The 24,632-nt window shown below is 43.4% G+C and overlaps 1 protein-coding gene across 2 annotated transcripts in view; it reads right to left on the minus strand.

Moving 5' to 3' along the window:
• Nucleotides 1-24,632, minus strand: part of ATRX (ATRX chromatin remodeler) — a 115,800-nt gene that overhangs the window by 68,645 nt on the left and 22,523 nt on the right. The window contains exons 6-9 of one of the 2 annotated variants that reach the window (XM_077309146.1): nt 13,446-13,565; nt 9,020-9,129; nt 7,672-7,739; nt 2,069-4,791 (exon numbers count right to left, since the gene is read on the minus strand). In XM_077309146.1, coding sequence (XP_077165261.1) covers nt 2,069-4,791; nt 7,672-7,739; nt 9,020-9,129; nt 13,446-13,565 — 3,021 coding nt within the window. The remainder of the gene's footprint in view (nt 1-2,068; nt 4,792-7,671; nt 7,740-9,019; nt 9,130-13,445; nt 13,566-24,632) is intronic. The other variant, XM_077309147.1, reaches the window with a different exon arrangement.

Consider the following 24,632-nt stretch of genomic DNA (forward strand, 5'->3'; position numbering starts at 1 on the left):
CATCCAAGCTCATTTACTCAAGCGGTACTTGTAGGGTGAAAATTCCCCATGGTTCCAGGTACCACCACTTGCTGCAAAACTCTTCTGCCAAAATCTGCTTCTGCTGGGGTCACCTGGTCAATGCTGGCTGACAAAGGTTGAAAATGACACCCATACAGCCACCTTGCAAATTTCCCCAGCTGCATTTCTTATGAAGAAGGCTGCTACGGTGGCTGCTGCTCTCACAGAGGGAGCAGTAATGTTTTGTGGCATCCTTCCTTGCACTTCGCATGCCTTGCCAATGCCTTGTTTTGCCCAGAATGAGATGGCTGATTCTTCTTCTCTTTTTCCGGGTTCTGGCTAAAGTATGCTGGCAAATAAAGGGTGATGTTTCTGAATGGCATAGTTTGACAAGTCTCCAGGCCCAGCGGGGAGAGACGGCAAGCCGCCAGAACAGTATTGCAAAGAGTATGTAAAGTGTGGTCAAGGAAGCCAAGCTAGAAAACAAAACCCTCATAAGCAAAGCAAGGAGATCTGTGGTCAAAAGTGGCAAGCCAAAGTTCAGTTGGGAAAACAGGATCCACGAGATTCAAAAGTAGGGTCTGTGTGTATACTTTTCACTGCCGAAGGAGCCTCAAAACAGCTTACAATCGCCTTCCCTTCCTCTCCCCACAACAGTCACCATGTGCGGTAGGTGAGGCTGAGAGAGCTCTGTGAGAACTGCTGTGTGAGAACAGTACTATCAGGGCTGTGACAAGCCCAGGTCCCCCAGCCAGCTGCATGTGGAGGAGTGGGGACTCAAACCCAACGTGCCAGATTAGAAGCCTCTACTCTTAATCACTGCACAACGCTGGCTCTGGCACTGTTAAAAATTCTGGAATTATCTGGGAAGTGTCAATGCTTTTTTGACATTGGAAAGTTCTTCTCTGCTTTTTTCCCTTGGTAGACAATTCCTGTGGAAGAAACTATTCACTAAGGCTCCCTACAGAAGTGGGAAATAAAAAAGAAGAAAACTCTCTTGAAATTACCATATATAACATATAAGCCAAGGCTCCTAATTTTACCACAAAATCTGGGCAAACTTATTGACTCATACACAAGCCGAGGGTGGGAAATGCAACAGCTACTGGTAAATTTACATTAATTGAGGCAACAGTAAGTTAAATGTTTTTGAATATTTATTTCAAAGAAAAACAGTAAACTAGGTCTGTCAGTGCAAAAGAGGGCCAGCAAACCAGAGCAGAACAACAGTACCGGAAGTTGGCAACCTACTGCAACAAGCACAACAGCTACCAAACTGGGAGGATGGACAACTCTAACAACAACTGCAGTGCCCTCCCCCCAAGAACAAAGCACTGAAATAAAGAACTGTAAAAAATCGACTTTTAAAAGAAATACAAGCCCAATAAGAAAAGGCAAATAATGGTGCCCCTCAGATAAAAGACAGAACACTAGGAGAAAGAAACAGTAAATCCCAAAGCACCCCCAAAACCCACCCCACCCACAGAAACCAAAAGAATAGTTTAGAAGTAAAGTGAAGGCAAAAGGCAAAAACAAAAAAACAAAAACAAAAAAACAAAAAAAAACAATAACAGAGCCTTGATGCCCTACAAGCTGCCAGGGCAAGCTCAGCTTTGCAAACACATTTGCAGAAGGCAATGCAATGATTGGCTGGCTGCATTCCACAGCAGAGAAGGCTGTTATTTCAATTACCGTATATAACCACGTATAAGCTGTGGAGAGATTTTCAAAGTGAAAAGGAGTGCTGAAAAACATGGCTTATACACGAGTATATACGGTATCTGTAACAGGCAGCAGTGCACTGTGAGAATATGAATCTTACTTCTTATGAAAAAGAGGCGGGAGTCCACAGGCAAATCATGCACTGCTCCTGTTGATCTCATGAAACTACAAGATCCAAGACATTGCACTACACAACTAATATTTTCAGGTACAGTTCATGCTCTTCCATGACCCACTTTTTGCGAACATGAACAATGCCTAGTTTATGACCAAGAACTTCAAAACAGTAAGAACTGTACTGCACGAACAAAAAACAGCCGTAGTTTAAACTTAGCCTTGTGCACACCTGAAATCCGAATAAATCCTATCTCCGACTCCAGCATGCATTCTGTCACTGGCTTAATCTTCTGCTCGTCGCTGCTTCCTTCGCCAGCTGAATTAATGTTGTCATTTTCAGCCTCATTCGATGAGGACGATGTGCTGGTGGTGAGTTTATCTTTTGTTTTTTTAGGAACAGTTCTTCCTTTCTCTTTAGGATTACTTTTTTTCTTCCCCTTAATGGGCGTACTTCTTTTCTTCTTCTTTTTGTCTTCACAGAAGTCTTCATCAGAAGAGGACAGTAAGTCACTGCTGACTTTGGGTGAATTTTTTCTTTTGGGGCTTGCTTTTTTCTTTTCTTTAGCACCATTTCCTTTTTTATTTACATTATCATCATCTGAAGTATCAACAGCCAAATCTTTCTTGTCTGCAAAACTGTCCTGAAGTTTCTTAGATGTTCTCTCTCTCAAGTTCCGCCTCATTTTTCCTTCAACAGCACTTAGCTTCTTACCTCCTGAAGCACTGCAGCTCTCTTTATCGGGAGGAGATTTATCAACTTCAGAAGAGGAATCAGTTTGTCCTTTTGCAGAGGTCTCTCCCGGACTCACATCCTTCTTCTCTTTTGTGCCTTTTTTAGTCTTCTTTCTAGCATCGTCTGAAGATTCATTTCTCTGTTCTCGCTTGGGAGACTGCCCGACATCATCTGAAGAAGAATCCAGCCTTTCCTTTGCCAAACATTTGCTTATGTCTTTGGAAACATTACTTCCTAATTTTTCAGGCGAGGTATCCTGTTTGCTTTTGGAGGGGCTGTTTTTGGAACCCTTCGTTCGCTTTTCCTTAACAGTCGTCTCCTTACAAGATGCCCCATCTAAAGAATTACTTAGTCTGCTTTTCTCTGGAGTGGAGTCATCATCAGTTTCATTACATGATCCACCCTCTTGATGCTGTGAACTCCTTTTCCCTTTTTTATTTGGTTCCTCTTCTGAAGATTCATAATTCTCTCTTTTGGGGTCTTTCCTTATAACTTTCTTTGTTGACTCAGTTTTACTTAAACCCTCTACCACTTCAGAATCATAATTTGAAGAATCTGAATAGTTCTGACATTTCTTTTTAGCAGAAACTTTACTTGACTTGCCTCTTTTGGCATCAAAATCTGACCCAGAACTGGAGCTTTTTCTTTTTCGCTTTCCATTATCTTCTTTCACTAGTTGCTCCTGTAGATCATTTAAGACCGTCTTGGCTACTTCACCACTGCTGTCAGCCTCTGAAGAACTATGGCTCATCATGGCTATTTGTTGGAGGACAGCAGGCACCTCATCAGAATCAGAACTTTGGTCCCCTCTGTCTAATTTCTTTGAATCTGAAAGTGTGGTAGACCGAGGGCTGTGAACAGTACTATCAGGAGAATCTGGCTCATCTTTTTCACTTTGGGGCTTTGTGGATTTCCTTCTGTGTTTTCCATGGCGAGTGTCATTACTGTCCTCTTCTGAATTAGAAGTTAAAGTGTTAATGTCTGCTGGCCGCCTCCGAGGGGTTGTCTTCACACGTGGAGACCGCCTGAGATCAGGATCTTCTACCAAAGAAATTATTTCACTCTCTGGCTGATATTCAGTACTGCTATTACAATTTTCTTTTCCACTTTCTTTCTTAGCACCCTTTCCTGGCTTCCCGTCTGGATCTTCAGCTTTCACGGAACTGGAGAGGGAAACTGGTGTCAATTTTACAACCAGCTCTTTAGTCACTTTGGTAGACTGCATCAACTTCTTCCCCCCCTTACAGTCTTTATTAGCAGTGTTCGATTTCATACATGAATTTATTGCTCCTTGATCTGATGCACTTGCTGCTTTCTGTGCTTCCATGCAAGATTCAAAGATATCTTCAGGAACAGATGAGGGAATAGAGACAATGTCCATATCTGTCGCCTCAGCACTTTGGGGGTCATACTGCAATTCTTCTGCTTTCCCCAACTTCTTATCTTTGAACCCAGCTTTTCTGCTGCCTGTTTGTTCCACTGTGGATACACTCTGATTCGCATGATCGCTGATCTCCTGTGTAACACTATGCTCTTTGAGTTCCTTTTCTTCAGTTTTCTTAATGCCATTATTATCCATCTTAATTTCAGTTCCTTTCTCTTTTGAGTTTCTTTGAAGAATTTTACAATCCAGAGTTTGGATTTCCATGTTCAAACTTTCCTCTAAGGCCAAATGAGACTTTTTGATGTCACTCAACACAGATTTAAACGCTTTCAGCTGACGTAAATGTACTGTTGAGTTTATTTCGGAATTTTCACTTGCCTTCTTCAAAAAATTCACGAAACTCGTGTTCATATTCGTTGTTGTCTCAACCAGTTTTTTTGTTTTTTTAAGCAAGTCTTTTGGCACCATTAATGCTTTGTAGGAATACGTTAAAGCACCAGAATATGAATGATCTAGTTTCTTTTCTTCTCCATTACAGCTATTTTTCTTTGATGAATATTTAAGTGTATTGTCATACATTTTGCTTTTCTCATTCTCAACTCTGATTCTTTTTTTATTTTGCTGCAGTAATTGTTCTAAATTTTCAAAAACACTATCGCAGGCAGTAACCAAGTCCAGCAATGGTTCCGGTTGGCAAATATAGCAGTGCCACTGGTTATTCTCATCCATGATGGCGGACAGCTCCTTTCGGCCCAAGTTGCGCAATACGCACTTCTTGCAGAAAGCGTTATGGCAAAAGTCACAGCAAATTAAGTTTCCACCTTCAGCACACCATCTGAAATTGAAGTGTGAAGATTTCTTATAAAATGTATCACCACACAAAAAAAGTTTTTTTTCAGTTTCATCAACATTTAAATCCACTTAATTATAACAATTCATTTTATTTGCTGAGGGCCCTGATGGAACTAACTCGGTTCCACGGGGCCTGTAAGATCGAGCTCTTCCACCAGGCATTCGTTTGAAGTCAGGCTGAGGAAGATCTTACCTCCTCCTCTGCTGCTCTGTAAGCCTATTACATAGTCCCTGGATACATATAGCAGATAGTTGGAGGCTTGGTAGGGGTTAGAGGTCACGGGATTGGGATTTAGGGAATGGTTGGGAGGATGGGAGGGTTTTTTTAATTCATATGTATTGTTGATTTTTTGGTATTGTATGATAATGGATGTTGTTGGGTACTGTGACCTAGCTGGCTAGGAGTGGCAGCCTAGAAATCAAATAAATAAATACATTTTAAACTAATTAACAGGTAAATAACTAAGGCTGTTTTCAAAAGGTAAACATTCTGTTTTACTGCAGGGAAAAAAGGGAGAATTTAGCATATTCCTGGAGGAAACTTCAGCCCTTGAGCCATTTCAGTCGGGCTTCCGGCCTGAGTATGGGGTGGAGACAGTGCTAGTCGCCCTGATGGATGACCTCCGATGCCAGCTAGACCAAGGTGGGTCAGTGCTGCTCATACTATTAGACCTATCGGCAGCGTTTGACACAATGGATCATGAGCTCCTAGCTCACCACCTTGCTGACACCGGAATATGGGGAACGGCCTTCAAATGGCAGAATTCCTTCCTCTGGGGCTGCGGACAGAGGGTAAGAGAATATCTAAACAACACCAGCTCACACGTGGAGTCCCACAAGGAGCAGTCCTCTCTCCTATCTTATTTAACATCTTTATGCGCCCTCTGGCTCAGCTGGAGGTTTGAGCTGGGTTGCCACCAATATGCGGACGACACCCAGCTCTTCCTCCTGATGGATGACTGCCCTGACTCCCCCCCAGAATCCTTAGCCAGATGTCTGGAAGCAGTGACAAAATGCATCAAGCAGAGTTGCCTGAAGCTCAACGCTACAAAGATGGAGGTTCTATGGTTGGGTAGGAAGGGACCATGGGAGGAAGCGCGTCCGCCAACCCTGGACAGTGTGCAGCTCTCACCAACGCACTCCGCCAGGAACCTGGGTGTGATCCTGGATGCTTCCCTTACAATGGAAGCCCAGGTCACAAAGGTAGTGCGGCTGGCATTCTACAACCTCTGCCAAGCAAAGCTACTAGCGCCCTACCTGGACCCAGAACACCTAGCCACAGTGATCCATGCGACGGTCACCTCTAGGCTGGACTTTTGCAACTCGCTCTACGCAGGCCTACCCTCATCCTTGATCCGTAAACTACAACTGGTGCAGAATGCTGCGGCAAGGATTCTCACTAAGACGTCATGGAGATCCCACATCTGGCCGGTACTCCAACAACTTGGCTGGCTCCCAGTTGAACTCCGGATTAAGCTCAAGGTTCTGGTAATCACCTTTAAGGCCATACGCGGTTTGGGCCCAGAGTATCTGAGAGACCGCCTGCCTGCCTATACCCCCGGAAGAGTCTTATGCTCTGCCACCTTCAACTGGCTGTGAATTCCTGGCCCCAGAGAAGCGTGTCAGACCTCAACAAGGGCCAGAGGCTTCTCCATCCTGGCCCCCACCTGGTGGAAGGAGCTCCCTGAGGAGATCCCTCCCACAGTTCCGCAGGGCCTGAAAAAGGGGCCTCCACCAGACATTTGCTTGAGGCCGACCGACTCAGAACACCTGCTGGTCCCCCCCCCAGATGCCCACCCATGACTCTCCAATGTTACTGTTAATTGTTATTTATATTATAAATGTGGTTTTGTAATCTTTTGATACTTTATTGAAAGTTGTTTTGATGTTATAGTCTGTATAATGTTCCATGTAAGTTATATAATGTTCAGTGTAAACCCCCCAGAGCTGCAAAGAAATGGGCGGCATAGAAATATAAATAAATAAATACATATATGCCTTAGGGTGATGCTTACGATGCATTTGCCCTACAGAAAGTCACAAGCCCAACATCATCCCTCAGTTTTGTTGCACCTTTGATGCACATTAATTTTGGACATATCAAATTAATATTAAATCTGACTTGTGCTTCTAGAACTTCTCTTAAACCTTGCCAGGTAGAGTCGTATTTGGCCCCACCTACTGTCAACCAGGTCCAGGGCCTTTTCGACTGAGATATGGTCCCTGTGGGATTTGTTCCGGTTCCAGTTCTACAGGCCTTGTAAAGAGGAGCTGTTCCATCACACCTTTGGTTGATGAAGGGTGTGGAACCTTCCTTTCAAGGGCTCGTCCTATGAACTGGCAACATCCATAAAAGCTGTGATTGACTGTGGATTTAATTTATTTAATTTATTCCCTCACTCCCCTTTCCCAGAGAATTTTCCAATTACCCCTCCAGGGCCAGGCACTGGACGTCTTCTTTGTGTGCATGTTAGGGGAAGGATCCACTGCACCTCCTACAGCACCCCACTACTCCTGACAAAGGTGTTCCAAGCTCAAAAAGGCCGGACATGTTAACTTTTAGTTTAGAGATCAATTCAGCAATCAGGTAAGTACCACAAACTTTAAGCTTGCACACTGCACCCTTAGAAAATTTCAAGCTTTATCACTGACGTATGCCAAATTTACCGAAACATTAATAATTTAGACCAGAATCCAAAGTGCTACTGAAGGCAAGTCTTTTATTCTTTCTTTTAACAGCAGAACTCCAGGCCTGTTCTTTGAAAAACCAAGCAACTGTTCTTGACCTAGCTGGTCAAATAACACCCAGATATACTCCTACTAGCCTCTGATAGACAGACATACAGGCAGATCTAATACCTACCTACACTGTTCATCCATTCCATCTGAATCACGGCTGATGTCATCACTCATATAATATTTGAAACAAGTCTATGAAGAAAAGAAGTTTTTCTTTCAGAAACTTCCAATTGCATTGCCAGACTATTAAAAATCTAACATATTAAACACTTCTGCTGAACTGAAGCTCTCGTGACTAACCGTGGAAGACACAGACACAAAGTTTTCCTCTCTTCTTGCTACTGGTTTAATGTCTGTGGACCAGGAAAGACTAACAAATAATCTCGAGATACAGATTAACAAAATATATTAACAAAAGACATCACATACACCATATTATTTTCTGCTTATAAAAACAGGTTACTTTCAAACACCTTTGAATAGTAACCATACTATGGATCTGTCTGAAAGAAAGGATTTTTATTACCCAAAGAAATCAGGTCCCAAAACAGGGTTTCATTTTTACTACTGGTCACCTCTCACATGTTGTTCCACTAACCATTAATGTTCCTGTTCCTTTCTCTTTAAAAGTTCTTTGTATTGCATTTTTACCCTCCTTGAGTGAATGAACCTTTCTATGAAGAAAAGAAGTTCAGCAGCCTGAAACCAGGCATTCCCAGTGAGGGGAATAAATTTTGACAGCTTCTTACGTATAATATAACTGTTGTAACCTTAAAATAGGCAGTGCGAGACCGTATGCGATCTGGATTGCTGCTGAGCAGGACTTCCAGCAGCTGCTTATGCTGAGAGAGCGCTGACTGGGACTGATAAAATTTACAAAAAGACCCCACAATCCATAAAATCACTAGAGAGAAAAGAACTGGATATTGACAGGGGGGAGTAAGAAGTAGGATTTTCAAAGTAAGATATGAACAGAGGTGTGTTTGCCACTGTCTGCCTCTGCATAGTATCCCAGGGCATCCTAAACAATCTCCCATCCAAAAAAAGTCAGGGTTGACTCTGCTCAGTTTCTGATGAGAACAGGCAAACCCAGATTACCCAGATCAGGGTCATTTTATGAATAGAGTACATTATCATCATCATAATTATTATATTATATTATATATATATTGCCCTCTCAGTATGGCTCAGGACATGTTTTTCCTCCACCATCACTACTATTATTCTCAAGAGCTTTGGAAGCCCATTGCTTATATGAGAGAGAAAAAAATATTCAAATGTGTGAGTCAAGAGGGGGAGAAGTAATCCCATGTTAAGAGATAGGCCAAAAACATTTTAAAAAATAGGGAATGTATTTGGGTGTAAGATATCTGTCCTCTGCCCCAGGTGGCTGCTAGTCCTTGTGGGGAGCAAGGTGTGCTCCAAAGTGAAACCATATATTTAGAATACCACATATTTAATATTGCTCATACCTTGCAAATAAGTACCCTTAATGTGGGATGTCTGTAGATTGAATCTTTTTGGAAATGGTTCACTTGCTGCCCACAAGCTGTACAGCTCACAATCCCATGCAGCCCATCCTCTGCAATAAAAAAGCAAGCATAATTTTTCCCTTACACAAAGCTTTTTCTCTCATTTAGTTTACATATTCAGAAAGGCAATGGTATTTCACATCATTAACAAAACTACTTTATAAAAGCTAGAGGGAAATTTTATAAATGAGTTCATTATCTTCTCCCTCATCATCAGATCACCTCCCATAAGTGCGCGCGAACACACACGCAGAGAGATTAATCATTCATAACATGAAATACAAATATTCCACCCCCCACACATTAAGATCTTAAGTTTCTCAAATAAGGCTATGCTTCACAATTAAACACCTAAATGGCTAAGTATGTATGCTTTCAAGGTTTGGTACCATCTATTTAACATCACATATGATGTTACACTTGTTCAGTTGACTGCAGAATTGCAACACAAATTTGGAAAAGCTTGAAAGATTTAATTCACCCACGCTTATGTTGCTGCGAAGCCTTATCAAGGTGCTGAATGCTGCAAACAACAGAAGCAGGCGAGTCCCCAATTCATAGTCAAATCATAAGTTTACAGGACTTGTGCCTCTGCACCAGAGCTGCATCCTGGGCTTGGAAAATTCTTCAGAGAGAATTTCCCTTTTGCCAGGATCAGCAAGTTGCATTCTTTCGTAGCTATTGTAGATTACTAATGCAACACTATGCCAGCAAACCAAAGGTGGAATGGCTCTGATGGTTTTAGTATTGTACAAACAGGAAGACCAACAACTATTCCAAAAGGTTGACAGAACCAAATTTCAGAAGAAAAACTTTTCACACTTTTCACAAAACTTTCACACTTGTATAGTTAAATGGAAATTGAAACTGAGGTCAAATCTCTTCAAGATCTGGGAAATTAAAATCCACTATAATGAAAGCTCAATTCGTGAAGCATAGCAGCGAATCTAAAATCATACAAATTGAGAGAAACTGAGGTGCCTTAAATTCCAAAGTGGCTTATTTTAAAATGTGAAAACTTTGCCCAAACCAGGAAGGCATGGACCCAGAACTTATTGGGCAATCAACTTGTGTGGTCCCAGGGGTGGGGGAAGGAGGTGTGCCTGTTTTGTGCAGCATAGTTGGCCATGCTTGGAAGACTGCCATGGCAATGTGGTCTCTCTTCTTCCTCTCCCCAACCTGGCCAATCACGTGAGATCTGATGTGGCCTAGGGGGAGGAGCCCAGCCAGCAGCTAAGATTTAGCAGATCCTGCAGTGCTGCCTCAGATGGGTTGGGGGTGGTTTGCTCATCAGCCTGCAAGCAGGTCAGCTGATGCCCTGGATCTGTTTGCCCCTTACTGCATTAAGGCTCTTTCAGCTCTGAACAATAAAAGTTGTGACAAGTTTCAACCCAACTCAAGTTTATATTATTGACACGTGGGTGGGTAGGGGTTGTCCTGCCTCTCCCTTTAGAGCTGGGACCACAAATGAGAAGGAGCACATGTTTCTGGCAAAACAAATGCAGGTTAGCAAGCCGAGTGAAAACAGAACACAAACACCAATATCCCTACCACATACACAGATTAGAAACTAGTTAAATGACAGGAATCAAAGAACAGAAATAAATGGACAGTTCTCCCAATTTAAGTAAGCTGTAAAGGTCTACAAGGATCACCAATCTTCTGGAATTGGTCAAATGCAGAAAACTGGACAGGTCTGCAGATGACACCCACATTATTAAGGATGGTGAGAAACAAAATGAATAATGAGGCGCTTCAAAAAGCTATCTCAACCTACACAGCAAATGAAGTTGAATGGTAACGAGGTGAAACAGACTGAGATTAAAAAAAATTAAAAGCCCAAGGCGCTACAGGCCCTGCGGGAGCTTTCAGTGCTCTGCAGGGCCTGCAAAACGGAGCTCTTCCACCAGGTCTAAGGCTGAGGCTGGGTGGCAAGGAAGATCAGGGCCCACTACAGGAGTGGCGGTAGCAAATTTTACCTGCACCCTCTATGCACCCTTCCCCTCTAGAAGAAGATTTGGGGGGGGGGGTTTAGTTCCGGGAGTTTTTTTCACCACAGCACCTTGCTTTTATGGTGTTCTTTGTATTGTATTGCTGTTTTAAACTGGTTTTAGGGATTGTATTGGGCTTAATCTGTATGTTGTAACCCGCCTTGAGCCTTCGGGGGGAGGCGAGTAATAAAATAATAATATTAATAATAATAAATATATGCTGATGGGTTCTGAACTGTTGATGGCTTTGTAGGAAAGTGATCTTGGGACTCTGGCAGGAAGCTCAATAAAAACATTGACAATGAAAAAAGCAAACATTTTGCTAGGGATTGTTAAGGAGCTGAAAACAAGCCAGCTAGTATTACAATGCTTTTGCCTACAGTAATGGCTAGAAAATGGAAAACGCAGGAGCTACCGTCAATAGAAGACTGGCTGAGCAAATTGGCAGATCTCGCCAAGATGGCTAAACTGACATTAATGGTTAATGGAAAATCAGAAGAAGCCTTCCAGGAACAATGGGGTCCTTATCTGAACTATCTAAAAAAGTAAACCAGAAGGGAAAGGAGTGGGTTTTAATATGCTTAGATTCTAAACAATTGCTTCACTAATGTTTATTATATGTATCTATGTTATTTCTATCTTATTGGAAAAAGAAAAAATTATATATATATAAAAAGGGAAAAGAAGTAGAATGGCATGTGGAATTTGCTGCAGTGGAATTTGGTGATGGTCTCTAGCGTAGATGGCTTTAGAAGGTTAGAAAAGGTTAAAGAGAACAGATCCATCAATGATTATCAGCCACAATGTCTAGATAGAACTTCCACATCGGGAGGCAGTAACCATCTACACATCAACAGTGGGAGGGGGGAGGGGAATGTTTTTACTCCAGGCTTTTGCGAAATCCTGGGCTTTCTTGATGGCCCTGGAAGGGTTCCCCAAAGGGGAATTAATTATATATATATATTTAAATAGATTGGGTGATATGACCATATACAGTCATGTTGACCTGCCCCTCCCTTCCCAAAATGACTAATGATGGGCTTGGAGAAGGTGGGGAGGGAAGGGGCCCTGAGTGGGCATGTACGCAGCTATGCTTCCCAATTGTATTCTGCACAATCACATCACTTCTGGGTTTTTTTGAAACCTGAAGATTGTTTCAGGGGGTTCTCTGAGGATTGAGAAAGGCTGCTTTACTCAAAGGTCTTCTGGAAACATCTAAGTGTTAAATAGAATTCTAGACCATATAAAACAGACATTATTGCACTAAGGGGAGAGGAGGAAATGAACTGAAAACTCTTCATTCTTGTAAACATACACAATGATCACCATGGTTCTACTGTTCCACTGTTCAATTATACTGTTCTATTGTTATCACTGTATCATTACTGTTTACAACTATTATTTGTACTGATCACTAAGTTCTATGTAAAATGCCCTGAGCCTCAGAGCAGGGCGGTATATAAATATAATTAATAAACAAACAAATAATAAATGCCGCTGCATAAGAACAATCCTTCCAATCCCCTTCCCTTCCTTCTCCCCACAACAGACACATGGGAAGGAAGGGAGGCTGAGAGAGCCCTGATATTCCTGCTTGGTCAGAACTGCTTTATCAGTGCTGTGGTGAGCCCAAGGTCACGCAGCTGGCTGCATGTGGAGGAGAAGCAGGAAATCAGAAGACTTGGTTCTTATATGTTGTTTTTCTCTACCCGAAGGAGTTTCAAAAGATCACCCAACTGGTTGCATGTGGGGGAGGCGCAGAATCCAACCCTGCTTGCCAGATTAGAAGCTCCTAACCACTATACCAAGTTGCCTCTCATTTCACCTGATTTAGAATTGTTTCTAGCAGCAGTCAATCAGATATCTGTGAGAGGTTTACAACCTCATGATGGAAATGGGCCTCCCCCCAGCGTACACTGTTAAATACTTCCTAGAGGGCAGCTGTGTTGGTCTGAAGCAACAGAACCAAGTTTAGTACAGTGGCACCTTTAAGACCAACCAAATTTAATTCTGGGTATGAGCTTTTGAGTGATTGTACACATAACTTCTGACAGATTTGCACCACACTGAATTCGCTTGCCCAAAACCATCAATTTCCTAACTGAAGATTACATAACAAAAGGAAGAGAAATAAAAGCTCAGCCTACAAGCTGAGTCTGCACCATTCGGCGCCGTTTTCTATTTGTGTCCTGCCCCTGAAATACAGAAGGAGCAGTGAATGCATTCATTAGATGAATGGTACTGTCCCTAGTGAACGGAGTCACAGAATGACATTCTAGGAATAGATGTAATTGCATACTTTCTAAGAATAAAATAGCCATCATGGAACAATTTAATTTAAGCATATCATAAAATGTGATGCATGTTGCATTTACCTCCACGTTTTTTTGGGATTTCAGGTTTCACTCTAGAAGTATTTCTGTTTCTAAATTCAGGTCCTTTAAAATCATCTTTGTCTTCATTAAGGACTGGCTCTGGCTGCACTACTACTGTACCTAAAGAGATGACAGTTAAAAAATTATGCATAAAAATGCAGAAACCCAGGATCCAAATCCAGCTGTAAAAGCAGAAGAACACCCCCAAGGGAAATAGCACAGATCCAGCAGGGCTTTCGGATGTGTTCATGCAGAAGTGGCCGAGGCATAGTGGGGGCTGCTTGTTGGGCTGTGATGTTGCTGATGCAAGAAGTCCAGAAGGGAGAGACACGTCCACAGCACAGTCCTGCTCCTCCAAGTCAGTTAAAAATGCCCATTCCCTTACTTATCTGTCACAAGTAAAGGTGCACTTCATTTACTGTATATTGCTATATTAATTTTATAAAAAAACATTTTATCGATGAGTGTTCTCTACTTTCATCAAAGTACTTTGGGGTCTTATGCATGTTTTTAAATTGTGTTCAGATACATAAATGTATGTGTACACACACATATTAGCATTTTCCCCCAGTTCCTGTTTTTGCTTTGTTTCAGGCTGAGGGACTATCCTTATTGCATATAATGAAAACTCACAATATATTACATTATATACCCATGAGAAAATAAACATTGATCGGGGTCAATGATAATTTAAAACCACTGGTATAAATGTAGTTATTAAAATCTTTAAAAATGAGAATCAGGCTACATGCAGGAACTCTTAAGAGATTACTGCACATACTGCTCAATCCCCAGAGGTTTGTGAGTTTGAAAAGATCCAGGGATGGTTCCTGAAAATGGAAAATTTAAGGATAGTTTGCTACTTTGAATAAACATCCCGTGCGTCCAAATCCTCTATGAGAAAGACTAAGAACTTGAATCTTGGATTGTCAGACAAAAATAAGGGCTTATCGCTGGTGAAGATTACTGGGGAGAATTCAGTTCAGAGTTTCTTCAAGATCAATGCATACGAGGAAGGAAGACTAAACCACACCAGACTGAAAATCTCTACAATACTCTTTTTCAGAACCATCCACTCCTGCAGGAGATAGACGTTATGTCTCCAGATCTGACAACATTTTTAACCTTTTCACAGAGAACCACACAGCAGGATTTTCCAATATCCATGGGAGGAATAAGAAATATTTGCTGGCTGAGAATTCTGTCAATATGAATGCAGGACCAAAACCAGCCAAAACAGACTAGATAAGTTTTTACCTCCTTATCAACAATTGAAAAAAAAACCTGTATCTGTATATTCACCTTTGTGGAAGATCAGTATATATGATCAAAGTGCATGAGATTTGTTGGCATTTGCGATGTACATATACCGTGTACCCAATAGATATTAATTTATGGTTTTTAAACTTTTTAAAAATTCCTGTTTTATGTCTACTGTTGTAAACTGCTGCAAACTCATTGGACCAAGAGTGGTGGTCAACAAATATAATCAATAAATACATTTCTGAGCTCTAATAATAAATTGTTTATATTGTTGTATATATGGTTTCATCCCTAGCCTTTGAGGTTATCACGTCTCCAGATCTGATAGATGTTCTGCAGAAAGCAATAGGAAACCAACTTCCCACTCTGAGATATCTCTTTAAGGGACAGAGGTCAGAAAAGTTAATGTTGGAAACTAGCTGAAAATTAAATCCATTTTACAAACTGTATCCCTAAGGGTCTGGGCCTGCAAAAAGGAGCTCTTCCACCAGGCATTTGGTCGGGCCAACTGAGCCATAACATCTACAGGTGACCCCCCAGACTGAGGGACCGAACCTACTGAGGGATTGTCAAGTTATTGTTGAAGTGCCGTTCTAATTGTTCCAGTTGATGTGTTGTTGTTATTGTTATACTGTTATATTGATTTTGATAGTGTTCTATGTGAATGTTCAAAAATGTTTTATGTAAACCGCCCAGAGCCATAGGGAAGGGTGGTATAAAAATATAAATAAATAAATAAAATACATGATTTGTTTAAATGATCTCTAACTGGGAATGAGCGCTGAAATGAAAAAGTCTGCAGATCGCACAACTTATTCAGGATAGAGAAAACCAAGGTTGGCTATGAAGAGCTCCAGGAGACTCGACACAGAACTGTACTTGAGAGCTCAAGGAAAGCCTGAGGGGAGGGCAGTATATAAATATAATAATAAATTAATAAAAAATAAAGCGTTGCACTAATGTTAATTTTTTTTTAATAAATACTTGCAGGTTTTATATGGAAGGTTTTAATTGCAGAGCTTGTCTCTTTCATTGGTAGCACACAAATACGTATTTCAGTTTTCTACTTCATTATAAAGGCCAGGCGAGACTCTTTCGAACTTGCGTGATAATCTTAATGTTTGATCCTGCAAGCTTGTACATTCAATGCTGGCCACTGAAAACTCCACAAAGATTTTTTCCTTCCTCATTTCATGTATTGCATATGTTTGGCACATATTATGAGTGTTTTGTTTGATATATATTACAAGTTTTTTCTTGGTTTTTATATACATGTACTCTAGTTTTTAAAAAAAATCTGTATTTTTCTACATCTTTTAAAAAATAATTTATCATTATAATGAAGTAAGAATCTGAGCCTAAACTATTAGTAAGACATCAAATGCTGGTTCAGGCAGCAACAGCAGCAGCATTCAGAAGCTATGTTTTGCCTGGCAAAAACCATTATGCAAATCTGTACCTTTCAAGACCTGTTCCAGCCCAACCTCCACCTGGGAGAAAGAGGAACATTAAGAGCAGCCACTGGTCCATTACGCCAGAAGTTCCCTGCTCCCACAACCTCCACGAGAAGACCCACCATCTTCTCTAGCACAGCTGGCTCCCACTCAAGATAGTAGAAGAAGCAAACAGGGAACACCCCCCCCCCAAGCAGACCACTTTACTTCCAGCATCCTGAAGTCTTATCCAGGAACAAGCAAAACTGCAAGCTGGATTTAACCTTGAATGAAGCAGAGGAGCCTGGAACCTTCAGGCATCTTCTATCAGACTCATACAGGAGGAGAGTGCTCTCAGTAGGATCCAGAACCCAACTCTGGCTACAGCAAAGTGTGACATTACTTATAAGCTTTCACCTGGGCTCTAGGCATCAATAGCTTATGGCTCTCCTCCATAGCTTAAGCCAGTCACGGAGAACTCCTTGCAGCGAGGCTCCCACACTGCCTGATCTTGGTTACCTGCCAAAGACCTTGTACTTGGCTAGGTAGAGAAGGGAACAATATCAAACAATTATGGAGATTTGCAGGGTACCTACTAATACAAAACAACCAGTGACCACTTACCATGAGAGATCATTCTCCTGTGGAGTAAGCAGGACATCTGCAGAGAAGGTTTTGCCAGCAACTTCAGAAAGAAAAAGAAGGGGACAGGACAACCGGAATTCAGGAGGAACCTGAGCTCTATTAACCTAACTTAACCAAACATTTCAACATCCAATCTATCGAACAACCTAAGGAAGGAAGAAATGAAATAACTGGAGTCCAGAATGTAGTGAACTGCGTGTGACTAGGGAAAGGGCAGATGTCTTCCTTACCCCAGGGAAGAATGATCCCTCATGATAAGTATCCACTGGTCATTCTCTCTCTGGAGCAGAGAACATCTGCAGAGTGGGACTTTTCAGAGCATTTATTGGTCCCGGGTGGGAAATCTGCACCTCGGTCCACTACATGCAGCAAAACACAACTGCCAAAAGCAGCATCAGATGAACTGTAGACATCTGTTTTGTAGTGCCTTGTGAAAGTAGCCACTGAAGACCAAGTGGCTGACTTGCAGATCTCTAGAACAGGAGCCCAATTAAGCTAGTACAGCATTGGCTGCTGTGCTCCTATGTGAGTGGGCCATTATGTCAGAGAGAGCTTTTTGGCCCTGAGCTGTATATGCCTCTGAAATACAGATAGCCTTGGACATTCTACATCCAGTGTTAGGCAAAGAAACAGAAATAAAGAGACTATGTGAGCATCTTATACTCTCCATCCTTATAAGGAAGGCCTTGAGGGCCCTCCTGATGTCTAACGTATGCCATTTTCATTTCTTAGGATTGGGACAAAATGAAGTCAGATTGATCTCTTGAAAAGCATGGTAAATAAAACCTTGGGTTAGAAGGTTGGATTTGTCCAAAGCACAACCCTGACCTTGCGAAAAACGCAAAGCTGAGACTTCACCGACAACGCCCCTAACTTGGAGATGCACTGCACCAAATTGAGCGCCACAAGGAAGTGTGTCTTCATTCAAAGCCACTTCAATGGAATACATGAAATTGTCCTCAGAAGGACTTTTGGTGAGGAGAGCACAACGAGATTCCAGGCAGGAACCCTATGAACCTGGGGGTAGAACCAAGGACAAAGCCCCTTTTAAAAATCTTGACACATGAGAATGTGTTGACACCTCCAATTTGGGATAAAGCGAAGCCAAGGCAACCAGCTGTCTGCATAGATAGGCTAGCTTAAGACTTTGGACCAATCCTTCCTGTAGGAAACTCAAGATGTCAGAGATTGAAGGAAGAATATCTACCTTCTTACACTGGCCCCACTGAAAAAAAGGCCTTCCATATTACATTATAGATTCTAAGGGTTGATTTCATACAGGATGACAAAATGGTATTAGTCACTTCATCGGAACAGGCTTCCTTCATCAGGGCCTCCTTTTCAATTTCCACACAGTTAAGTGCATCCAGGCAGGATCCAGACGTCAAATGAACCTGATGAAGAAGGTCCAGGACCTGAGGGAGCATGAGGTGGAGTTCCACTGAGAGTTGTAGGACAGTGGAGGATCAAGGGTGTCTTGGACAGTGTGGAGTCATTAGGATCTCTGTTGTCAGAAGACACATGATCTTGCAAAGTAATCTGGGCAGTATGAGCAGGTGAAGGAAAGTATACAATAGCCCTGTTGTCCAAGGGGCATTTAATGAGTCAGATTGGTCTAGATGGTTGGTGATCTGCTACTGGAATGGTTTAAGGAATGCCTGGAGACCTCTGGCATGCCACTGCCCCCACTGAAGATCCTTCATATTGGATACCAACAACCCCATTAGGCTTATCAAGAATAGAGATTTGGATTTTGACGATCAGATATAGAACAGTGACCTGGGTCTTGGCAATCTTAGTCTTTGTGAGAATTAGCTTGCCCTGTGTCATGTGGATAATGACCTCCAGATGTTGCAGCTGTTGAGATAGCTTCAGAGAACTTTTTGCTGTATTGATCACAAACCTGAAGCTCTGCAGACACTGGACCGTCTGATCCATATGAGATACTGCGGACTCCTTGGAACTTGATTATAGAACATCATCCAGGAAGGCATGGACATAAAGACCCTTGGAACATCGGATGACACTAGGGTTCACTAGAATCCTGGAGAAGACTCTGGGGGCTGTTGACAATCCAAAGGGAAGAGACCAATATTGGAAGTGGTTGTTTCCTAATCAAAATCTTAGGTAGCATCTGTGAGAGTGATGATGAATTGGGATATGGAGGAAGGCCTCCATCAGGTCCAGATATGTGAGGTACTCCTCGTCCTGCAATAATTTTGCTATCAATCGGAGGGATTCCATCCGAAACCTCCTTAGCTGTATGTGATTGTTAACAAACTTTAAATCTAATATTGCGTGCCACTCCCTGTTATACTTGTGGACCATAAAGATGTGTGAATATACTCCTCTAGAATGCTCTGAAGGAAGTGCTGGCTCTATAGCCTGGATTTTAAGCAGGCGTTGGATGGCTATTAAGGTGAACCTATTTCTTGGATTCCCTGAGGGAAATGGGGGAGAAAACGAATCTGTCCAGTAGGAGAATCTCAAATTCTATTTTGTAAACCTGTTAGATGGTGTCTAGGGCCCATATGTCCAACATGGGATCTCTCCAGTGTTGTTGAAACTGAAGCAGACAACCCTCCCATTGCAAATAAGGAGTCAGTCCTTGAACTGCTGATTGGGGTCCCTTTCTGACTGGTCATAGTTTCTCAAGTACCCCTTGGGGAACTGCGAATAGAAGTTCCCTTTGCAGCCGCTACATTACTATTCCTGTGGACATACCTGGGTATGAAATGTTTTTTATCTCTCATTTCCCAATGCTTCTGCAAAGAAGGAATCACAGAATCATAGAATTGGAAGGGGCCATACAGGCCATCTAGTCCAACCCCCTGCTCAACGCAGGATCAGCCCAAAGCATCCTAAAGCATCCAAGAAAACTGTGTATCCAACCTTTGCTTGAAGACTGCCAGTGAGAGGGAGCTCACCACCTCACTAGGCAGCCTATTCCACTGCTGAACTACTCTGACTGTGAAAATTTTTTCCCTGATATCTAGCCTATATCGTTGTAGTTTAAACCCATTACTGCGCGTCCTTTCCTCTGCAGCCAAAGGAACAACCTTTCAAATATTTAAAGAGGGCTATCATGTCCCCTCTCAACCTTTTCTCCAGGCTGAACATTCCCAAGTCCCTCAACCTATCTTCATAGGGCTTGGTCCCTTGTCCCCAGATTATCCTCGTCTCTCTCCTCTGTCCCCTTTCAATTTTATTTACGTCCTTCTTGAAGCGAGGCCTCCAGAACTGCACACAGTACTCCAGGTGTGGTCTGACCAGTGCCGTATACAATGGGACTATGACATCTTGTGATTTTTATGTGATGCCTCTGTTGATACAGCCCAAAATGGCATTCGCCTTTTTTACCGCTGCATCACACTGCCTGCTCATGATTAGCTTACAATCCACAAGTATCCCAAGGTCTCGTTCACACACAGTATTACCTAGAGCGCATCCCCCGTCCAGTAGGCATGCTTTTCATTTTTCGGACCCAGATGCAGAACTTTACACTTATCTTTATTAAATTGCATCTTGTTCTCATTTGCCCATTTTTCCATCTCGTTGAACTCTGTCTCTATCTTCTGGAGCAGTGATCCCCAACCACCGGTCCGGGAACCGGTGCCAGTCCGTCGATCAGTCAGTACCGGGCCATGGCTCCTCCTCATCCTTCTCCCTGGCTGCTGCCTCGGGGGGCTGCCCTGCCACGGCTCACCTTTGGTGCTCTCCAGCGGCCACCATGGCTGGGGCTCCCCCTCAGCGTGGCACTGTGCAGATGCTGCTGGCAGAGCCCCCCCAGCGGGTGGTGGGAAGACAGGGCGTTGGCGGGAAAGCAGGGGCTCAGGCGGCAGCAGCAACGTCCCTTGGCAAAAGACTACTCCCCCCCCGGGCCTCAGTGAAATTGTCAAGCGTTGACCGGTCCCTGGTGATTAAAAAGGTTGGGGACCACTGTTCTGGAGTATTTGCCAGTCCTCCCAATTTGGTGTCATCTGCAAACTTGATGAGTAGTTCCTCCACCCCCTCACCTAGATCATTAATAAATATGTTAAAAAGTACTGGACCGAGCACTGAGCCCTGAGGTACCCCGCTACTCACCTCCCTCCAGTCTGATGAAACACCATTGACAACGACTCTTTGAGTGCAGTTCTCTAACCAATTCCCTATCCACCTAACTATCTGAAAATACTTAAGTAGTACCTTAAGTAGTCTGCTGGCTCCTTGTAGTAACCTTGTGCTGTCACTGGGATGAAGTTGGATTAACTGTTTTATACAGACTATGGCTGTTTTATACAGACTATGGCTATGATAATATACATAATAGAAGCTGCTCTTGACAGTCATAACCTCGTGAGACCTATACAAGGCAGTCTCTGCCTTCCTGTCAAAGGTGTCCCTTATATTTCCCTCCCTATCTTCAGAGACTAGGGCCACGGTGTGGATGGCCGCCACAGGCACATCTATGGTGGAGACTAGGAGAATTTCTTTGGCATACATCTAACAAAGGAGGGAAATTGCTTATTAACTAAGGGTTTATGCCACTATTCCCTGATCTTTTTCTCAAAAAAAAAAAAAAAAAAAGGGGGTCGAAGGAACAATTTTGAGGAAGATGGAGATTGGAAAAAAAATCCTCTGCGCCACATGCAGCCCTGCTCTTCCACTGTGGGACATTCTGTGAGTCTGGTTTACAGCAGCCATGGCTTTTGTAAAGAGGGACTGATAATAATCTTGTTTAAAATCCTGACCGACTGCTCCGGAACCTGCACCTCTTTGGCCAGTTCCTAGATGGCCAAAGGAACCTCCTCTTCCCTGGGGTTGGTCTCGCCACCAGAGGAATCCTCATTAAGACCCATTATGCACGGCCGCTGAAACAACGTTTTCGGGTCACGTGGGAAACGCGGAGGGGGAAGACGTGAAGCAAACCGGTTATGCACGGAACGGGGCGCAACGGCGGCAAAACCCGGAGCGGCGGGTGTCAAGGCCTCTATGCGGAGCCAAGGAGAAGGGAGGCGAGTGCGCCGCTGTGTTGGCGAGCATCGGAGGTGGAGGCCACGAAGGGCGGAAGCAGCCTGCGCAGGTGCAGCCCTGCCGGGTTTGTCGGAGGGGGAGGGAGCATGTTTCCCCTTCCCCTTAGTTCACTCCCAGTTCCCCTCTCCCCTTCTTTGCTGCCCCAGTTCCTCTGCCCCATAGGTTTTCCCTTTATATTGTTTCTCCTACTGTATGCTTTGTATTGTATTGTATATGTGTGCTGTGTTCATTCACACTGTTTTATAAAGTTTTTGTATTTTCCTAGAGACCTCATCTCAGTTCTCGTTTGTGGTTGGGGGTGTGTGTTTGGGAATGGGTGGGAGGTGGGTGGCTGGCCTCTCTGCCGTCCTTAGCCGCGTGATCCCCTCGCCCCCCTCCACTGTGAGCTCTCCGGCCGCCGTTCCATCCGTGTTCCCTTGGGTTCCCCCCAGCCTGCGCTGCCGTTTGTTCTGGCAGCCGCTTGAGCGGTCGCGCTGCCTCCGACCCTCCGGCCTCCCCGATTATGCACGTGGTCAATTCGCCACCGCCTCCGGTTGCACCCTGGTCACCCGGGAAGCTGCGCTTTCTTCCGCGTTCCGCTAACATGGCTTTTTCTGCGGCGTGCACCGAATCTGCGGCCGGTTGCAGCCGACTCCATGCGTTATCGGTGATTTTAGTCGCCGCAATTCCACCCCAAACGCACGCTAAAACCCCCGTGCATAATGGGTCTTAGGGAGACAGGATCCCCCCTCTTTGGGGCTGCCTTTGTGGGCCAGTGGGAGATATGAAGTTGTTGGAAATCCTCAACTAATTCCTGCCTATCATAATAGGATGGATGGGGGAAGCAAACCCTATCTCAGAAAGCACCCCCTGCTGGCACAAACTCCTACCTCATGGATTGTCTGATAGCCCTGAGTAAGCTAGGATTGAGGAGAGGATCTGCTTGGGAGGCATTGTGAGCTTGAGACCCAGAGCCCATGTTCCCTCTGCCAGATGCCTACATGAGGCAGGTTTGGACCTTCCCAACTAGATGGGCCGAAATTGGGGGCACTACAAAAGCAACCGTAACATGGCCACCAGGATGAACCAGCTGTTCAGGTGAAGGCCCCTGGTGGCTGAGGTGGCCATGGTTAGGTGTAGGGTCCTCAGACGCCTCAGTCTTCCAAGCATGTTCAGGGGCTGTCTTTGCCTTGGTCAGGACAGCCTAAATTGCTGCCAGATTGTCCTCCAAGAGGAAGCTGTGTCCCTGAGGAGAAATCTCTATTGATATGATGAGAGCAGCTAAGCGAGGGGGGGGGGGAATCAAGTGCCTAAAATGGCAGCCACAGCCCTGGCCTGATCAGCATGAACACCTTACCCTGTTTAATTAAATACTCCCCCCACCCCAAAACGGCAATAGCCGGCAAGTGAAGATGGATGGGAAGTAAGGGAGGAGGGAAGGGAAAGAAAGGGAAAAAAACCATTAGAAATTGTCTAGACTGCAACAGAGCTCCCATTACGCTGTCTCCTTGTGGCGAGGCAGGAGAGCAGAATGGAACAAGTGCAAAAGCAACAGAATGTGAACTGCCTGACATAAAAATGTAAATGTCAAACTCTAGGCATTGAAAGGAAACTGATTCCTCTTGGAAGAATGTATAATATTACAGAGCATATAATAGGCTAAATAAGTGTTTTAATTGAAGCTTATGGGCTTTCTGATTTAGAAGCCGCCCTATCTGCAGCAACAGCAAATGTGGCAATAGAACTGTGAACTAGTTTATAACATTTGAACAAACTTTATAACATTTAGAAGGACAATTTTTAAAAAATGTATAAAGATAAATTTACACAATGAATACATATTTACTATGACTATGGTCCTATGAACCTATAAACTGTAAGCTATAAACTCTCCTAAACTTTGCGAGGCTTATTATACAATAGATCAGTAGTCCCCAACCTGCGGGCCACGGCCCGGCGCCGGGCCGCAGCTCCCTCTCCCCGCCCCCCCCGCAGTAAAAAACTTCCCAGGCTGCAAGCTTGCGGCCCGGGAAGCTTCTTACTGCGGGAGGGCGGGGAGAGGGAATCTGGGCCGGGCCGCGTGGGCGCGGCCCGATGCGCGGGCGTGGCCCGATGCCCTGCCGGTCCCCAGCCTCAGAAAGGTTGGGGACAACTGCAATAGATCATCTGTGAACTTGTGATTCCAATGATTTATGTGTTTGTAGTTTTTCTAGGAAAACTTCCTGCCTGTAGACATTATTGTATCACAGATATTAACAGCTGTTATATTATTTTTCACTAACTATATGCACCATATTGTCCTTACCCATTTATGCCTAACTAGGAAGACTTTATTTTTCCAAGATTCAACAATTAGTGTGCTGTCAGCATACTAAGTGTTAATATTCTGAAATCACCAAACAGCAAAACTTGGATCTTTACGCATTTGTTTTCAAAGGATCTAATATCCTCAAATATTTTATCCCAGTACACTTGGGATACCTGTGCAGTGCTACCAGATATAGAAAATGACTACTGCAATATTACAACTTAGACTTTACAGAAATTAATATCCAAACTTATCTGCCAGGAATACAGTACTGTACATCTCATGTAGCAGCTTACTCTGTTTTTAATCCTAACATTCACAGTAAATTTGTACATTATATTCTGCAATTTGCACAATTCATGTGTTGGTGTTGACAAATTTATCCCATTTTCCAATTTAAATTAACACATAAATTTCCCAAAATGAATCCTGTTCAAACATACTCTCTCTCACACACCCCCACAAACACCCACCCACAAAAGCGACTGTAGCTTACTGGCAGAACATCTACTTGGTATGCAGGAGGTCCCAGGTTTGATCCCC

Source organism: Paroedura picta, chromosome 13, assembly GCF_049243985.1.
Source record: "Paroedura picta isolate Pp20150507F chromosome 13, Ppicta_v3.0, whole genome shotgun sequence".
NCBI classification, from domain to species: Eukaryota; Metazoa; Chordata; class Lepidosauria; order Squamata; family Gekkonidae; genus Paroedura; species Paroedura picta.